General features: G+C 41.9%; 1 protein-coding gene across 1 annotated transcript in view; it reads left to right on the forward strand.

Annotated features, from left to right (window-relative positions):
* The window catches only part of ncor1 (nuclear receptor corepressor 1), a 60,368-nt gene extending 57,851 nt beyond the window's left edge, over positions 1–2,517 (forward strand). Inside the window, exon 46 of the mRNA XM_070983790.1 lies at positions 78–2,517. Coding sequence (XP_070839891.1) covers positions 78–298 — 221 coding nt within the window. The 3' untranslated portion in view covers positions 299–2,517. The remainder of the gene's footprint in view (positions 1–77) is intronic.
* The last annotated feature ends 16,672 nt before the right edge of the window (positions 2,518–19,189 follow it).

Raw genomic sequence — 19,189 nt, forward strand, 5'->3', positions numbered from 1 at the left:
AAAGCTCCCTTATAAAAGCTAGAAATACCTGGAGACAATTTATTTACACTTTTTCACTTCTGCTCTTCTCTGCCCAGGATCCATGCAGTTCCCTTACAACCCACTGACCATGCGGATACTGAGCAGCACGCCACCCACTTCCATAGCTTCCCCCGCCATACAGAGCCAGCAGCAGCAGCCGCAGCCGCCGCAGCAGCAGCAGCAGCCTCCTCCGGCTGGAGCCCCGGTGGCCCAGCAGCGTGTGTGGCAGTCTCTGCTGTCAGAGCAATACGAGACCCTGTCTGACAGCGATGACTGAGCCCTGCTCGCTGCCGCCCTGATAACCAGAAGAGAGGCCTGTGCTGAGGCTTGTCTGTTCACCCCTCCTGTCCTAGAACTAAGCTCGCACACTGGCGAGTATGACAAGTAAATGGGGTGGTGTCCTTTTTATTTTTGGTGCTATTGCGCCCCCTGGCTGTTAGCTAAGAGTACAAGCAGCGGCCTGTGACAGGCAGGGCTCTCCAGAACAAGACTAGCTTTTGGTCCGGAAGCACTCACCCAGCCTGTCGGGGAAATAAACAAAACTCGACCGAGGGGACAACATGAGCTATAGTGAAGATGAAGAACTTACTATGTAAAAAGAAACAACATAAGAGACTATTTCTGAATTTTGTTTGATTTCTGTAAAGATAAACCTTGTCTTTAAGAAAATCATTGTATGTAAATAGAGTAACCTTTTGCAGTGTTTTTCTTAACTTGATTATTTCTTATTTTAATGTCGCTTTTAAATTGATCCACTTTAAATGGGAAGAGTAGGGATGTAATCTTTAATGTCACAGTTGGTCTCTCCCAGTCCACCCCCACCCCACATCACCAGACACCCACTCTAATATTTTTACCATAGCGACGCTAAGAGAGACCGGACCTTTGGTTTGTACTTGACCATGAGTGGAGCACAGAGATTGTGCCACCCTGCGCGCCATCCACCAAGCACCACCAGAGCCTGAACACCATGGACATTCGAGGATGAGACAGACTAACATTTCAAGCAGCATTGATATTTGATGCCTGTCTTCACCGCGTCGTGGAGATGATGCATGGATTGTAACTCTCAAATAGCAGAGGTAACTTCTCATCCCGTCTTAGACCGAGAAATGTTGAGTTAAGAACACTGGTGTCATAGCAGAAAGGTGAAAAGTCTGATATAAGCTTAATTTTGGAAAGATATCCTTATGACTACTCCTGGACCCCGTCTGAATAATGAGAGTGAGCCAATGGTTTTTTTTTTTGTTGTTGTTCGTTTGTCTGTCTTTTGTTTTTTTTCCTCTCAATAGAGCCATGGTGTGTCACATGTAGCTGTCTCTCTCTGCAGTTTCCAACCTGTCCAGAATGATCTGCTCTGCAACGTTGTCATGGTTAAAAAAAAAAACAAAAAAAAGGAAAAAAACAGTATGTCAGGTTTTGCCATGCCTTGTGACTTGAGAAAGAAGGCAGCTTTAACTAATTTTCTCAGAGATATACGTTGGTGTTTGATGTTTGTATTTGTTTCTGTAGTCCCTCTTTTTTCTTCCCCTTTTTTTTTTTTTTTTTTTGATACTGTCCTGACAGAAATCTGAACTCTGTAAATTGTCTTTCCATTACACAAAAAGACAAAACTAACCAAACATAAAGAATGGTCTGCACCATTGTTGCACTTTTTTGCTTTGTAGCTTTTGACAGAAAAAAGCATACTACCTGCTGTGTAACTTATTCAACCTCCAGCACAGGAGTATACTAAGATGTGCTTTAAGTTTTTCCCACCACTCACAGAATTCTGGATGTTTTGACTTCGTCTTTTCTTGTAGCTGATACATGATTTGGTAGTGTGACACTTGCATCACAGTTACAGTTTTAAGCGTATGGTACAGTTAAATGTTTAGGAGTTTGCTGTCATGGTGATTCAGAGCCGTGACCACTTAATCTGTGCTTTCATTGTGTCAATCAACCGGCATAAAGCTTTGAATATGAATTATATTAGGTCAAAAATGGCAGTAACGTTCCTTTGGAAGTCTTTTTTTTTTTTAAGATATGTGAAAAATACCATATTTTGGCTTTTTCAGCTTTCACTTTGCTCATTTAACAAATCCATTCTGCTCTAAACTTGATGTTTCCTTTGTTCCTCTCATTTTGACTTTGAATCATTTGTCATAGCACATGTTCAGATTTTTATTTTCTGTCATTTTCAACATCTTTGTTATTCATCCTGTTTAGATGGGATGTTATGTGTTTACAAAGGCAATGACAAAAAAAAGTTTACAAACTTGAATCTTAAAGAAATCCGACATGAAGCCGAAAAAGAATTGGAGCATCTTTTCAGCTCTCTATCAAACACACAGTGGTGACTTTTTTCTTTTTTTTTGTCTTTTTGAAATTGAGACTTGAAACCCGTGTATCCTATGATGTTGAAATGCAATGTTTGTATCGCACAATGTCTCTTAGTAGGCTATTACAAGAGTTCAGACCAATCAAATAAAGTGGTTCAGTTCTCCGCCACTGAAAAATGTGTATGTTCTTAATAAGTGTGCCATTTATTTGTTGACCTCCTTGTGGCAAATGTTAGCAATGACACTGAGTTAACTTTTCTCTTAAACAGCGCGCTATGCCTGCCTGACCAGTGCATATCTATAACTGCACAATGCCATGGATAAAAGAAAACAATACATGCATCATTTCCTCAAAAGTATTAACCCATACTGTTACGCAATAATCAGTCTGTAAGAGGGGCTGCATCATTTATGAACTCACGATCGTCGCAGTCACAGCTCAAAAATGTGATGGGATCCTGACATTATGAGTACTGGTTCACAGTATAAGTTACCAGTCAACATGTTTGTATGGATGGCATGTAGGCAGGTTTCTTCTAGATAAATCTTTCCTAAAGATTGTGAAGCATATGACATCTATCTCCTGTTAATGATGTGTGTCTGCAGCAGATCGTGCATGTTAATAGTCCCCTGCTACTTCCTCCACGAGCACAGGTGTCTCCATCCCCTTTGAGAATAACTTACTTTATCACATTAGTGATCTGCCATTTCAGTAAAATGTTGTACAGTAGCTGGGATGGGTTCCATCACTGTCTGACATTTTCAAGGCAATAGTGGCTTTTCTTTTTTTTTGCTTGATTATACTTAAGTGTTTTGACATCTCAGATAACTCTTAGGTCCTTACTCTGAGCAACAAAAATGTCAATCTGTCCCCTTTACATGGTAGGCTGGTCTAACTTATGACACTGAAATTGTTTTTTTGTTGGAGACACTTTTTGTCTCTGACTGGTGTCTGCTCAGCATCCTCTTGGTCTGGCAGCAGACTGTGAGGGCTCAGTGTCCCCACCTTGTGTCCACTGGACCTGCTGCTGCTCCGTTGTCTGAGTGGAACCTCGATGCCTCTGCTCTCAGCAGACTCTGCTTGTAGTTTGCTGGTTGAGATCCAGTGATGGATTTCCACTGTCCCTCATCTCCTGATCTTCTCCTCATCCTCCTGTTCCTGTTCCCTATGTCTCTTTTTGCATGTTCCCTCCCTGAGTTTTTTAGGTTCAGTGACTGTGTCCCTTTTTTTTTATATATATATATGTTTTATTGATCATCAACAATACAAAGTGTCCTCAAAGTGAAGACACATGAAGAACATGAAACAGTGCTCTCATTTTCAAGTTTTCCAACGCACCCTCCCTATCCCCTTGCTGAGACCCCAGCCCCGACACTACCTGTCTCCAGGTGACAAACACAATACAGAGGGGAAAACGCAAAACATGATGTGAAAAAACAAAACCAAACAGAAAAACAAAATAAATAAACAAACAAACAAAACTATGGATTGGTGGGCGGTGACACTGTAAGTCAAAAGGACTCAGATATCTGACTCATCAGGTATGATGTCTAGTGAATGATGGAAAGCAAGGGGTTACAAATTTTATCAAATTTCCTCAAGGAGCCTCTGAGAGAAAACCTTAGTCTCTCTAACTTTAGATTATATAGAACATCCTGAATCCATCTGTCATAGGACGGAGGCTAGACCTGCTTCCAGTGAAGCTAAATCAAGCGCCTGGCCAGCAAGGTGCAGAAGGCCATAGCATGTTGTGCTTCAGCTGACAGAGTGTTGCCATGCGGGATACCAAAAAGGGCAGAAAGAGGATGTGGGTCCGCCACACAGCTGTAAGCCATGTGAAGAGTGTCAAATATTCTTATTCTATTCTTCTGGCTCAAGCTCATACACTGGGCTGTTGTGGTGTTTCCTGTGTGTTACAACAAACACTTGATCTTCCCAGAAAGGCCTCAACTTTCCTGTCCCTAGATTTCGGATCCATTCCGTTTTGTGTCCCCTCTTTAGCGGCTGTCTTAGAGGTCAACTGGTATGCCTCAGTCAATCTTGACCTACGTTTCTCAGCATAGTCCCTGTGAGATGGCCGTAGCTGTGAGGCCAAACATGAGGTCAATGGGGAGCCTGGGGTGGCGACCAAACAAGAGGAAAAAAGGTGCATAGCCACTTTTATTTTGTTGCAGCACTTCACATCACAGGTTACTCTGTCTGGGCCTCTCTCAGAGCCATTTTGGAAATTTCTGCCACTGACATCATCACTACAACATTTCAACAACAGTTTGCAAATGAAGAGCCACTGCCTGAGACACGCTGTTCATGACTCCAGATTACACTGCTTGCTTACAAGTTTGCATGTATCGCTCCATGTCCAGTGGCATGTGTGAGAGATCATCAGACTGGTGATGAGCATCCCCACCCTCCTCCAGCCCCTATAATAGACCATGTGTGGCTACCTATCAGTGTGGCCTTATCAGCTCGATTAGCACACATGTAGACGACATCATGTATAATCCATGTTTCACAGTCTGTGCATTTGTGTAGATAATATACAGAAAACTGCCTTTGACTAACGTGTATGTTTTAGCCCTTTTAACAGTACATTAAGACAATTCATCAAATGTTCAGAATCAATAAAGCTGTATACTGAATAATCAAATAGGACTATAATTACAACTTCTTGCATCTTTCCTCTGGGGCACAAACCAGTAGAAATATTCTTATTACTGGTTTGTTTGAATATTCAAACCATTGTTGCTTCACCATTGTAAGAAGTTACAAAAAGTATGTTGTTAACCCCAAAAGTCACACTGATTTCTTCAAAGATCTTTAGTCCAATCATTTGGTACAAATTGTATGAAAAATGGGGCTTTCTTCCAAGGAAAGGTTCAATGATAATTTATTCCGTTGATAAAACTGCATAGTCAAGTATGAGGAGAGTCCATCGACCAGCTGCTTGTGAAGTTACTGTGTGCAGATAAAAGCACTATGATCTCAGAGCGCACTGTCCAATCAGTGAGGAGCTCAGCACTCACTCACACACCTGGAAGGAGGTGAGTTACTGAGTCCCTGTCAGGTACACTAATCTGCCTGTACTGAAGGGCCAAGACTCCATTTCTCCATTGTACAGGTGCTGGTCATAAAATTAGAATATCATGGAAAAGTTGATTTTTTTCAGTAATTCCATTCAAAAAGTGAAACTTGTATAATGTATACATTCATTTCACACAGACCAACATATTTCTAGTATTTACTTCTTTTAATATTGATGATTATACCTGACAACTAATGAAAACCCCCGATTGAGTATCTCAGAAAATTAGAATATTGTGGAAAAGGTCAATATTGAAGATATCTGGTGCCACACTCTAATCAGCTAATTAACTCAAACACCTGCAAAGGCCTTTAAATGATCTAGGTCTAGTTCTGTAAGCTACACAATCATGGGGACGACTGCTGACCTGACAGTTGTCCAAAAGACGATCATTGACACCTTGCACAAGGAGGGCAAGTCCCAAAAGGTCATTGCTAAAGAGGCTGGATGTTCACAGAGCTCTGTGTCCAAGCACATTAGTAGAAAGGCAAAGGGAAGGAAAAGATGTGGTAGAAAAAAGTGTACAAGCAATAGGGATAACCGCACCCTGGAGAGGATAGTGAGACAAAACCCATTCAAAACTGCGGGGGAGATTCACAAAGAGTGGACTGCAGCTGGAGTCAGTGCTTCAAGAACCAGCACTCACAGACGTATGCAAGACATGGCTTTCAGCTGTCGCATTCCAGCGTCAGAAGCGTCTCACCTGGGCTAAAGACAAAAAGGACTGGACTGATGCTGAGTGGTCCAAAGTCATGTTCTCGATGAAAGTAAATTTTGCATGTCCTTTGGTAATCAAGGTCCCAGAGTCTGGAGGAAGAGAGGAGAGGCACAGAATCCACGTTGCCTGAGGTCGAGTGTCAAGTTTCCACAGTCAGCAATGGTTTGGGGTGCCATGTCATCTGCTGGTGTTGGTCCACTGTGTTTCCTTAGGTCCAAGGTCAATGCAGCTGTCTATCAGGAAGTTTTGGAGCACTTCATGCTTCCTGCTGCTGACCAACTTTATGGAGATGCAGATTTCATTTTTCAACAGGACTTGGCACCTGCTCACAGTGCCAAAGCTACCAGTACCTGGTTTAAGGACCATGGTATCCCTGTTCTTGATTGGCTAGCAAACTCCCCTGACCTTAACCCCATAGAAAATCTATGGGGTATTGTGAAGAGGAAGATGCGAGATGCCAGACTCAACAACGCAGAAGAGCTGAAGGCCACCATCAAAGCAACCTGGGCTCTCATAACACCTGAGCAGTGCCACAGCCTGATCGACTCCATGCCACGCCACATTGCTGCAGTAATTCAGGCAAAAGGAGCCCCAACTAAGTATTGAGTGCTGTACATGCTCATACTTTTCATGTTTATACTTTTCAGTTGGACAGCATTTTTAGAAATCCTTTTTTTGTATCAGTCTTAAGTGATATTCTAGTTTTCTGAGATACTGAAATTTGGATTTTCATTAGTTGTTAGTTTAAAATCATCAAAATTAAAGAACTAAACATTTGAAATATATCAGTCTGTGTGTAATGAATGAATATAATATACAAGTTTCACTTTTTGAATGGAATTACTGAAATAAATCAACTTTTCCATGATATTCTCATTTTATGACCAGCACCTGTACATCTCTCCGTTGGCCTGCAGGTGTCACATGTGTTCTCTGGCTGTGGACCAGGGCTGAGATGTGTCCACTTGCTGCACAGACTGAAGAACAAGTTCATGATTGAGATCTTCCCCACAGTGTTCACCAGCAGCGGTGACAGTCAAAGCAATAAAAACCAGCTCCAAGACTGGGCAAGGTCCTCCTGAAACTGCAGTGTGAACATACAGCAGGAAGTAACACATGCACAATACATTCTGTATTAGCGTTAAGACTAGTTAGCATAGTTTTTATGGGTTTTAATGCACTTAGGAACATTACAAAGGGTTCAATCATCTATCTTTTTATGTACTTTTGATGCTGATTGTTGGGCTCAATTTACACATTTCGCAACAGCAAAACAGAGACCCTCAAAACTGAAAACAACGCAAAACCTGCAACACACACACACACACACACACACACACACACACACACACACACACACACACACACACACACACACACACACACACACACACACACACACACACACACACAGCAAACAAACAACACGAACAAAAACTTACATGAAACAACAAAACCTTTTTGGGATTCCAGCATTTGACTGGTGGTGACTGCAGGTGATATGGCTTGAGGCCATATTGACAGTCAGGTACTCATAAGCATTATTTTTAGCGTTTATCAAAGGATTACCAACAGGTATTACTGCATCATTACCAAAGGATAAACATAAGCCAGTGGAATGTTTCACAAACTGGCAAAACCAAATGTGTTTTTACTTGTCACTTAGAATACTCTGCAAAACATGAACGATTCATTAATCATCAATAAAGCCGATAGTTACAACTTAAACCCTTTAAAAAGGCTGTCTTGTTAGAAAGCGACGTCACATTTACAAGCACGAGTGGAGGGATTGAGAAAATTATAATACACAAATGTTTTCTATTATGAAGTAAGCCCAGTGGTTGAATAGGCTGTTAGGCTACTGTTATGCAAGTAGTGGACTTATAATAATATATATCAGACTTGCACATTAAGAAAAAAAAAAAAGTAGTGCCGTCAGTCGATGTATAGCCGAACAAGACATTAACACAGTGCATACATGTCAGCTGTGGAGCAGGGGAGACATGACCACCAGCTAAGCGCACTTACCACAGTTTGGTATAAATTTTGCAGTTGCGCACTTTTCCCTGCGTATGCTGCCTTCAGGCACTCTCGAAAACATAAAACAGGCCTACAGAGTAAGCCATTACTTGCATCTTGCTGCGGGGACAAAAACCAACTGTTTGACAGCTAAATTCACAGAATACAGAATGGCCACCAGACAAATATTTCTATCATTATTTCCGACCACAAACACTCGAATCAGCCTTAACCGATCGCTTTGAAAATTTCACGACGTCCGATTGAGAAACCGGGGAGGAGACCATGAACGCAGCACGTCATCCGCCGCGTGGGCTCGCAGCATCATCTCAGTTAGTTCACGGCAATGTGAGTTAACGGGAAAGTTGACTGTGTGAGTTCAGCTGTGTGTACAGACCGGGATAGTTTTACCAGGCGTGTGTTTCCAGACTTTCAGACGCGATGCCAGCCTTTGGTGGAGCTGTGCCATAAACCAAAAGGTAAGAGACGAGGGCAAAGGAGGGATGGAGGAGCAGGTGCGAAGATAAACTGGCATTTTGGCACATTGCTAAAGGCTACGCCCTCGTGACCCTCTTGTAGTTTTGATTGATAACAAACCGATATTGAATAAGTAAACGGTCACCTCTCCTGTGCCTCATGTGGACTTTACTGTTTTAAATAAGTACAGTATGGCTGTTTTAAGTTTTCCATGGAGAAACTGAGTTACATTTGACTTGGACCCGACAATTGAAAATATATTGATGATAAATGAATTATGTTTGAGATGATTTGTATCGTTATGACTCAACAAGGAAAGGCATGTTGTAAAGGTCTGAGGTCAGTAAAACAAGTGCCAAAAGTAGAAAGGATGTGTAATCTTTAAGAATTCAAATCTCGGTGAGTAGAAACTGATCATTATAGCTGGGGATCACTAAAACCCCTCATAACATGCAGCCTACTTTCTGATCACATTCACAAACACATACATTGTATATAAAAATAAATACATTTGGGCAAAAACCTTATCATAAAGTTCGTGTTTCAATAGAATTTCTGGAAGTACTGGAAGCTGTATTAGCTATGGCACATCACATAGTCTACTAGCATATGGCTGATTGTAGAAAAGCACATCTGTCCTGCTGCAGCTGCAATGCATGACATGATAGTCCATACCTCAACCTGCGTAACAGAGCCCTGCATGCTGGATTTTGCCCGTTTCTTTGAGCTGAAGGAGGAAATGTAATTTTAGATTGGCACTTTTAAGTCAAGGATGTCTTCAGGAGTGTATTGATGTTTGTGAGTTCCTGCTGGACACTTAGCAGGTCCCATTGATTTTATCCTGAAAGATCGCTCTGCTTTTTCCCTGACATTTTCTGATAAGGGCTTGACTTCACAGCTGACATTTAACTGACATAAAAGCATCATTCATTTAGCAGATTGGCTGCACCACATACAGTGACCCACCCGGCCATCTCTTGTGTCCAGGACAGTGCTGGCAGCCCACAGCCGTGCTAAGAGCTGCTGATGTGTGAGACAGGAGGCGTTGACTGCAGATACACCCCCAGTGCCAGTCCATTATATTTGATTACGCACATGATAACACTTATATCACTTTTCAGAGAAGCATCCAAAAAGACACTATGATCACTCTTTTGGGTTTTCTTTTTTTTTTTTCTTTGCTCATGCATTATAGCATACACTGTTCTCTGATGTTTCTCATGGGTTATGAACATGCCAAATCTATTTATTCATGATATCTCTGATGTTATAGAATGAATTACAGGTGAACTTTGGGTGATTTCAGTACCATAGAACAGGTGAATAACAAAACACTAAAACTGATTCAAGATAATTAAATATAAGAATGGCAGCACACTGTGTCTATAACAACAATAAAGAGTCTTTGTTAAACTAATGCAGAACTACATCCACACATAGAGCTGAAATGATTAGTGGATTGATTGATCAGTCGTCAATTAATCAGCAAAAATGCTGCACATTAGCTGGTACCAGCATCTGTAATGTGGCTAATTTGTCTTCTTCATTTTTCTTTTTTTTGTGTCATCATAAATGTAATGACTCTGGGTTCATTGTTGTATACGTGTCCCTGGGCTTTGAGCAATTATGATGGCAATTCTTCCCAATTTTTGGACATTTCATAGACAAAAAGATCAATCAAGGAAAAAGGATTATCCATATTAAATGTATTGTCAGTTGCAGCCCTGTTTCTAAGTTGTTTGCTGTATACAGTTTTTTTGTCTTCTGACTTTCTTGTCTTTGGTAGCATTTAAGCACAAGGAAGACAATATGTGTAGCAGTCCAGAAGCTAAATCCAAGCAGTCCACCACTAAAGCTCACTGACACTTATCCTGAAATGCAACCTCCCCCCCACGTATGTGACGGCTCAGGTAAACCAATGCTGCAGCATTGTATACAGGCACCGATATGTGCGCCATCACAGGTGCCACAGGACAAAGGGCTATACTACCCCTCACGTTTCTCTCACATTTCCTCTACGATCAGTCATTACAACTGTACAGTTAATCAGACTCTTTTCATCCACTTGATTTATGGAAGTCAAGACCTGTGGATGGGACTCTTTCACCCTGACTGAATTACATCTCTGTACCTCATTTTGTCATTGATTTTTAATGCTACAATAATGACTGATGAAGGCCAAAAGCTCCTGCCACATATATTAAGATCAGACATCTAGTGTCATTCTATCAGTTCAGCTTTGTTTAATTTCTGGTCATTGTAAAGCTTGAATTTACAGCAGTGTACATGCTATAATGGATAGTATTTACTAGCCTCTGTGTGTGTGTGTGTGTGTGTGTGTGTGTGTGTGTGTGTGTGTGTGTGTGTGTGTGTGTGTGTGTGTGTGCGTGCGTGCGTGCGTGTGTGCGTGTGCACATATGAGCGATTGGGAGTTAGTGCCTGTGGGGGTCTGTTTTGTTTTCACTGGCTCCCTCGTCTATTGTGTGTTCAGGCCTGCTGGCTGCCGCTGCACATTTTGTTAACATTTCGTTGGTCTACACTAGCTTGTTGCCCTGAATCCAAGAGGTCAATGCAAAGAATAAAAAGCACCACAAAAATCTTTCAAATGGAAATATTGGTCAGCGGTCTTTCCTGTCGTCGTCGAGCTGACAATAACAAGCAGAGATTGTCTCCTTAATGAGTCACATTGCAAAAAGCCTCAGTTTCAAAGATTAGTGATTGCTCGAATAGTTACAGTCTGACCATAGTGCAGATGCTGCAACGAGGAAGCAGCAGTGTTTTGTACAACTGACGCATCACATTGTCATATCACTCCTCACAGCCAGCAGTATGTGTTTGTATATTCTGTGCGTTATTAATGTTTCTGACAGTATCTTGAATATTGCATAACTGGTGTCCCTGTCTGGGTTCATACTGAAGTTGAGAATGCTGTTCCTTCTAAGGTGACAGTGGCTGGGCAGGGTGTCTCAGGTAATGGAAACCTCAGGAGCTGCTGTCTGCTGGCTTTCAGTCGTTTGTCTACCAAGCCCTTTCTGTCCACCTCACCTCCAGCCCTGTGTGGCCTCTCACTGTCCACCTGCCTCTTCCTTGACAGCGAGCCTGGCTGAGGCACACGTGGAGAAATCTTAGGAAAAGGAAGTGTGTAAGCAGAGGCAGAATGACTCGAGAGTCAGAAACGAGAGACTAGAATGGCTTAGAGATGTCAAATGGATTGTTTACATCAGAGTCAAATTAGAAAAGAAGATTAGAGGGGGATCAAGGGGCGCCTTTTCTATGTGTTGTGTGTAACCCCCCCCCCCCGTTAAAATAAGAGTTAAGTTCAATTAAAAGTAAAAATAAAAAGAATAAACCCTGAATATAATCCATAATTGAATACCTATAAAACCTCTTGTGTATTAATAGTGTCGCCCTGCAATCGACTGGTGACCGGTCCAGGGTGGACCCCGCCTCTCGCCCGTTGACAGCTGGGATAGGCTCCAGCCCCCCCGCAAACCCGAAAGGGGTGCGCGGTATAGAAAATGGATTGATGAATGGTATTAATAGTGTCTTATGATGTTGTAGTTGGATCAGCAGAATGGTTTTCTGGAAGTCTGGAGACATGATTTTTGCGTGATGAAGGCGCTTGAGTTGCCCGGTCTTCAGTTTGCTGGATTAGCCAAAACAGAGATTCCTGGCTCATTATATTAAATCTATAAACAGTTGTATGCTGTATGACAGTAGAGTATTTTGCTTTTGCAGTATGACTTTGCACATACCATGATAGGGGATTCTATTTGTAGTGCCCATGCTGATGTTAGTGATTGCCTCTAATGGTATGGGCCACTTAGCAGGCTATGAAGTATATTTACAAATCTACTGGTCGAACAACTTTACCTCTTACTGACCTGCATTGTCAGTCAGGATTTTAAAACATGCTAATGTGTATTAGAGCCGCAGTGCTATTATCAAAATCAAAGCAGCCATTTATGATTTTATTTTTCTAAGAAAAAGAATCAGACTTTTTGGAATAGGCTGATTTTGATGAACCAGATGGCAAAGATTTCCCAAAGATGGACATGACATTTGCAAAGAATGTTTCACTTAACAATTCTTTGAAGGTCATTGTGCATGCTGTCAATCACTTGTCCTCACTTTATTAATCATGTTTCAGTCCTCATCAACTACAAGTCTGTGCTAGGTCTTTGTAGTGATTGTTACCTGCTAAGATCATTCTAGTAGACACTGAAAATTCACATAATCAGTCCAGAGAAATGGAGCTGAACTTGCTGACTGAAAGTAGATCGCCATACTTGAGGAACTGAACAGCATGGCAGCGTTCCCGCCATGCTGTAAACTAAACCTCGTGCTCAGCCAAGCTTGCACTGCTGCTGTCCAGATTGATGGTAATTTTGACCTGGTGGTTACAAAGAGAACAGAGACTGTGCATTACTTAGGTTGTCTTTCCTCTGCTGTGTCTACAAGGACTTCTCAAAAACCAATTAATTCCACAGGGGTACTGATTGAGCCAGTGTGGTTAATTTATAGACTGGGTTACTTCATGGTAAAGCGCTCTGAAAGACTTTGGGAGCTTCTGCTGTTGAAGTTGAACTTTGTCTATAGGTCACATTTTGAAAAGTTTAAGTTAAAAAAAGTAGTTTGCAATTATCTTTGAAGCTTTGTTAACGCTAAACCTAAAATTCAGTTTTAAAAGCTTTGGAAAGTGAGCACTGTGAGGGTGCCTCCGTCACAAACTGCTCCAGAAACTGCAATTAATCATTCACATCGATGTTTCTGGACATTCTGACAGTCTTTACAGCTGGTTGTCACTGTCCTCCTGGCTAAAGCCCTTGACAGACATACACCCCTTTTATGTTAATATGATGGCATTTTAACATGTTGGTCTCATGTCTGCATAAGCCCCCTCGTCACTTGAATGTAAAGGTCACTCGGACCTCTAACGTTTCTGTAGCACTTTCACCACAGCCCAAGTCTGAACTGAATGCTGTCAGATTAACAGAAAGGCAGCAGCAGCACAAGGGTAAGCATGCAGAGAGCACAATGTTTATTCATGCCACCTGCATGGATGAATAAATGAATATCCAGCAGAATGCTTTACATACAACATCTGAGCAAGTGGGAATTAAATGAGAGTCCCAACTTAACATCCTGCCATTCAGTGTCCTTTGTGCACTGTTGGATATTGTAAAGTAAGTAGCAAAATTTAGCAGTTAAATGATTAAATTGATGTAAAAATGCATCAGTGGATTCACTTTAGTGTAAAAGTGTCCTATATCTGAATCCAGATACATACAGATGCATGAAGTGTGCAATGTTATGTACAGCACTGTACATTATATAGGAATTTAGATTAACCAAGCAGCATAGAGCAAGGCATCAATGCATGAAAGCTACTGTGAGCAGGTGTGAAGGGAACAGCATGACTAAGAACGAGCCGTACAGCATTGATTTAGATATGCCTCTTCCTCGTTTACGTGCACCAGACATGGGCCCGCTGCAGCTGAAGTCAAAGACAATGAGATAGTTACACTGATTGATGAGAAATGTTAATAATCCAATTCCTTTTTGTGTTTTTGAATGACATAGTCGTTAAAAGTCGAGGCATATCTGAGAGCTGTCTGTGTGGATCCAGTTGTTTCAGGTGTAATCTGATGTGCTCACCTTCCTGACAGTCTGTCAGAATCTGCTTGCATTCTTACCTTCAGTCCTGTATCCAGTGACTAATCTAACTGGTGTGTGACATGTTTTAAACTGGTTTAAACATTTGCAGAGATTGTGCTTTTTGGAAAATTTCATATGATGAAAACAACTTGACTCGATAACTCTTTAACAAACCCTGGCCTACTTCTATATACTTGCTTTTTGGAACATTTTTCGGGCCCTCGTGCTTTGAAATGCTGAATGACTTCATCAGAAAAGAGGGCTATGAGTCACCTGTTGCTACTGGTTTACACACACATAAAAATCGTATCAAATGCTTTTGAGAAGCCCTTTTTTCTTTTTTAAACTGAAATGACAGTGTCATTCAGTGACAGGTAATTCCTGTTTGATTCAAAAGGCCAAGATATAGTAAAGGCTGTGCAGGATTTCAGAAAAAAAAAAAATAGATAAAGAATTTGAGAGAGTTGTTTATTTCTTGGTGAACAATCAGGCCTACTGATAATCAAAATACAGAGATTTTCCTCCAAATTGACTCAGATGGGAAACAAGATTTGGCACAGTGCACCCATGAAGACCCATTTTGAGTTCATCTGTGTTACATAAGGCAATGTCAGCACAGTTCAGGTAAACAAAGGGGAAATGTTGAATGTAAACAAAACAATGTTTGTTTACAATGAAACTTCCACAAGATACCTTTAATGCCACATTAGTTTTTTGGCGCAGTCAGTCAGTGTGTCTGTCTGTGTGACTGTGTGGCCTGGTGGATTATCTTACACTCTGATTCATCGGGCTCATTGACGGCCCATAGCAGCGAGCCAAAGCCCCGTGTTACTTATTAAAGGGATGGATCTCTTTCCTTTCTTCACTTTAACTGCAAACAGTGAGACAGTTAAACCGAGAGGCTGTTGAACTGCCTTGACTAGTGTGTAACTTCTATGGATGTTATTGTGCTGCGATGGATCTTTTATACTGTATTGCTCAAATCCAAGATTCAATCACCTGTAGGGAAAATTGCGTAGAGCTGCAATCCAGGAGAGCAAAGGGAAAACAAATCTTTTGGATGAATTCAGGTTGGTCTCACGGGTTTCCTTTAAAACCAGCCTGAAGTCTTTGGGTCTGACCATCCAAACGCTTCCAATTCATGTAGTAGCAGCTGAACACATTGGATACACTGAGAGAAATGGGGAACAAACAGGGAGGGAAATAGAAGAACTAGTTACATGAACAACATTGACCAATATAGATGATATAAACAAAGAATTTAGCCGCAAGTGGTGATTCTGGGGTCACGGCCTTTTGGGCTTTACAGATGGAAGCAGCTCAGTGGGCCAGGCTTCACAGCGGTGAGCAACGTTTCTTAAGCTTGTTTCATTTTGTTCAAAGAAGGATTTAGTTCTGCCATTTGTCACTGAATTTGAACGTGGTAAACTTGGTATGTATTTTCAAGGTTAGCACAGGACGTCTTCAGTGAGTTTGATCAGGATTGCTCAAAGGCATCTTGAGTTCTGAGCTTGCCCCCAGAGCATGCACACTAAACTGGTAAAATTCCGTCTACTGAGTTCGTCGTGCCCTCTCGGGTCTAGCATAAAATGCTTCAGGGTTTGATGGGAGGAGCTCTCTGCATACTACGAGGTCTGCTCTGAAGCCTCTCATTTGACCGCACACCTGGCAAAGAGCCTTGTTTCCAGGAGTTCACCTGGAACTCTCAAACCATAACTATGTGACACCTGTTTCACTGTTGTCTTTTCATATAACCCTCAAACTCATCCTCTCCATAATAAGTTACTGTTGTTTTCGAGGTTTGTTGCGCTGCCCCTCAGTGGCCAGAGATGTTATTTAATGTTATTAAGAGAAAGAAGTGGAACAAGGTAAATTAGAACTCCATAGATAAACCACAGGTGGTTTACAGTAATCTAAGGCCTAGTCTTTGTGGGTAGCTTCTACTTTTTATGTGTGTTTTTATGTGTATTCATTTATTGCTGACTTTGGGTTATAGCATCTGAAGTTAATTCATCCACTATTGACACTCCTTATACCTCGACTCTTGAGGATGCAGTGAGTGATATTATCTCAGATGGCTTCTGGTTGCGGCGGGTTCAGGGCTGTGAAAGGCAGTGAAGTCTCTGGTGATGTGTAGCCTACATTAAACTTTATGTTTGTAGACATCTGCAGTAATGTTACACTCTGAATTTTAGCATGGGGCCTCACTGGGTGATTGAGTGTGTAAGATTAAGTGCAAACACAGGCTTTGATTGGCTGTGTGAAATGTATCCTGTTCATGGTATGTTGTTGGCTTTCCTGTGCATAAAACATCCTGGAAAAGTGATCTTTGTCAGTCCGCATACAGGTTAACTTTCAAGCTGCATGGTCAGTTTCTTCCTGTCGGTAATAGATTGGTGATGGATCCTTGTCTTTGAATGCACTATGAAATTTAACTAGCTGTAACCAAGTGGATTAAGTCACAAGATGGCTGACGTGCGTACAGCACTCTGGTTTTGTTGATGGTTACATTTCTTGTGCAAATGGTCACTGCATGGTGCCTGTTAGCTAACAGTAATGGATGAACCATCGGAGAACAAGTAAACCGAGGTGAGACAATCTCTACTACTCCACCTCTGGACATGCTGGACTGCCAGTTGGATGTCACAGTACCTCGTGGCCATTACGACACCCCCAACTCACACACTGGCTCCTCATGTCTGCATGTTCAACCTCCAATGGCTCCTGATGACCGTGTGGTCGGTGGATGAGTGTGTGTGAATGCGTCAATGTGGCGTGTATTGTAAAGCACTGAGTGGTCAGTAGACTAGAAAAGTACTATAAATTCAGATACAACAAGCCACAGTAATATGTCAGAACTGCAAGAAGACTGTAACAACAAAAGGGGGCAATACAACAACAACAACAACAACAGCTTGTTTTACCACAAGAGGAGGAAGAGCCCAAAACCCCACAAGTAGAGCTCAGCAGTTTTTGTGGGTTCTAAACAACAAATATTTTCTCAGCATTTTGTTGTATTGTCAAGATTGTCATTATTGCAGAGATCCCCTGAAATATCATGGTCTTATTTTAGGACCATATTGTTCACTCCTACCCTCATCTGACTGTACCCCTCTGTCAGAGTACAGGCAGGAAGTATTAAACTGTTAAAGGTGCTAACTCCCTTTTTTGCTGACCAACCTATCAGTGTAAGATAACCCCAGGCAATCACTTATCTGAGGTGCTGACAGATAGCGGCCGTGTCAGAGGCAGTAAGGGGAGATGAGCTGCCACCCAGCTCACTGTCCCTGTGTGCTAATAGGACAAGGAGACCACAGACCTGTCGACACCCACTGACCCCCTTCCCGCAGGCAGAAAGACTTTGCGCTTCATGTTGTTCGCCTCAACTTTGAACATGAACATGTATGACTCTTAAGGCCTTTTTGTACTTTTTAAAGCAACAGTTAGACATGAAGGGGCTCAGTGAACATTGTTCCTGTTCCGACTCAAAAAGAGCTGACTTGAATCAGTGTCACTGAGATGAAAGCTCTGATCTATTTAGGAGTGGCTGTAACCTGGCCATTTATCTCCCTACTTACTCAGTCTCTCAACTGGAGAGACGAAGTACTCCCTTTATGTCTGGCTGATAAATCCGCCAGGCTCCTCTACTGAATGATGTTTACAGAGCTGCTTGTAGGTGACATGAAAGGAAGCGATATCCTGCTATATTTAGGTGAATGCATTAATCAATAATGCATCCAGCTCTTCCAGCACTGGCTTCTTGATTATCTTGCACTCAGATGTTGCCCTCCATGGCTCTGCTGCACTCTACAGACCATCCTCTAGCAAGATCTCCCATGTACTATACAAATCAAATCTACATTTAGACCATAAACATGTGGCACACACTTAAGACTCTTCCAGATTCGCGATATAGGACATTATGTCTCTTTCATGTAGCTCAGGTGTAGAACTTTAGAAACGTTGAATCATTTCCCAACGCTTATGCTTTTTGTTTCAGTGGTGTGTTGTGAGCGTTTGTATCTGTGTACTGAGTGCACAACATTATGCTTTGGTGAAAACAAGACTGGTTCCCTCTTTACAGACCAGAAACATTACATTATTTTAATGGGGCCACCATATCAGAATTGATTGGACAGGAACATGTATATTACCATTACTAGTCTCACATCACTCTGTTGATTGTGCACTATTGTTGTCCAATTATGAACATTGAGGAAGTTATTTTTGGTGAGCTTACCCCCCCTCAGCTCCCGCTGGTGTAAGGTGGCCCTCTGTCTGAGGTCGTGGTAACCATAGCAGGCCGTGGAAAGTGAAATGCGATGCGGCGGGCCCTCTGGGCTGTGTTTCTGAATCACAACTCCATAATGAGCTGGCCGAGCTCAGGCTGCATCAAAGATGCAGCACCCCAGTATCTGTTTCAACTCGCGATGCACAATAGTACAGTGTCACCTGAACAGAGGGAGTGGAGGTGGTGGGCCCAGGACGAGCACAGAGACTGAACGCTCTCTACCACCCTGCTGTGCTCACACCCATGCATCCTCAGATGAGCTCACAGTGATCTGCCTGCTGCACTTTATTATGCATGTATTTCTCTGTTGTCTATGCTTTGGCTTTAACCCAAAATCATGTTAGAAATGCTCTAAAATAACTCCAGTTTTTCCAAAACAAGAGAAGGATACTTTGTAAATGTAAGATTTGGTAGTAATTTTGTGTTTTTTTCAAGTATCACGATATGAACTTTTGACAGACAACAGTGTCTCTAAGATGTGCATTTGAAGCAGTGGAATACTTGGTAACATCACAACTCAGTGATTAGCCATAAGACCTGTAATGGCCAATAAATAAGTTATGGTAGCACACACAAGGGTCACTCATGCAGATTACCAGTG

Source organism: Chaetodon trifascialis, chromosome 16 (genome assembly GCF_039877785.1).
Source record: "Chaetodon trifascialis isolate fChaTrf1 chromosome 16, fChaTrf1.hap1, whole genome shotgun sequence".
In the NCBI taxonomy this organism is placed as follows: Eukaryota; Metazoa; Chordata; class Actinopteri; order Chaetodontiformes; family Chaetodontidae; genus Chaetodon; species Chaetodon trifascialis.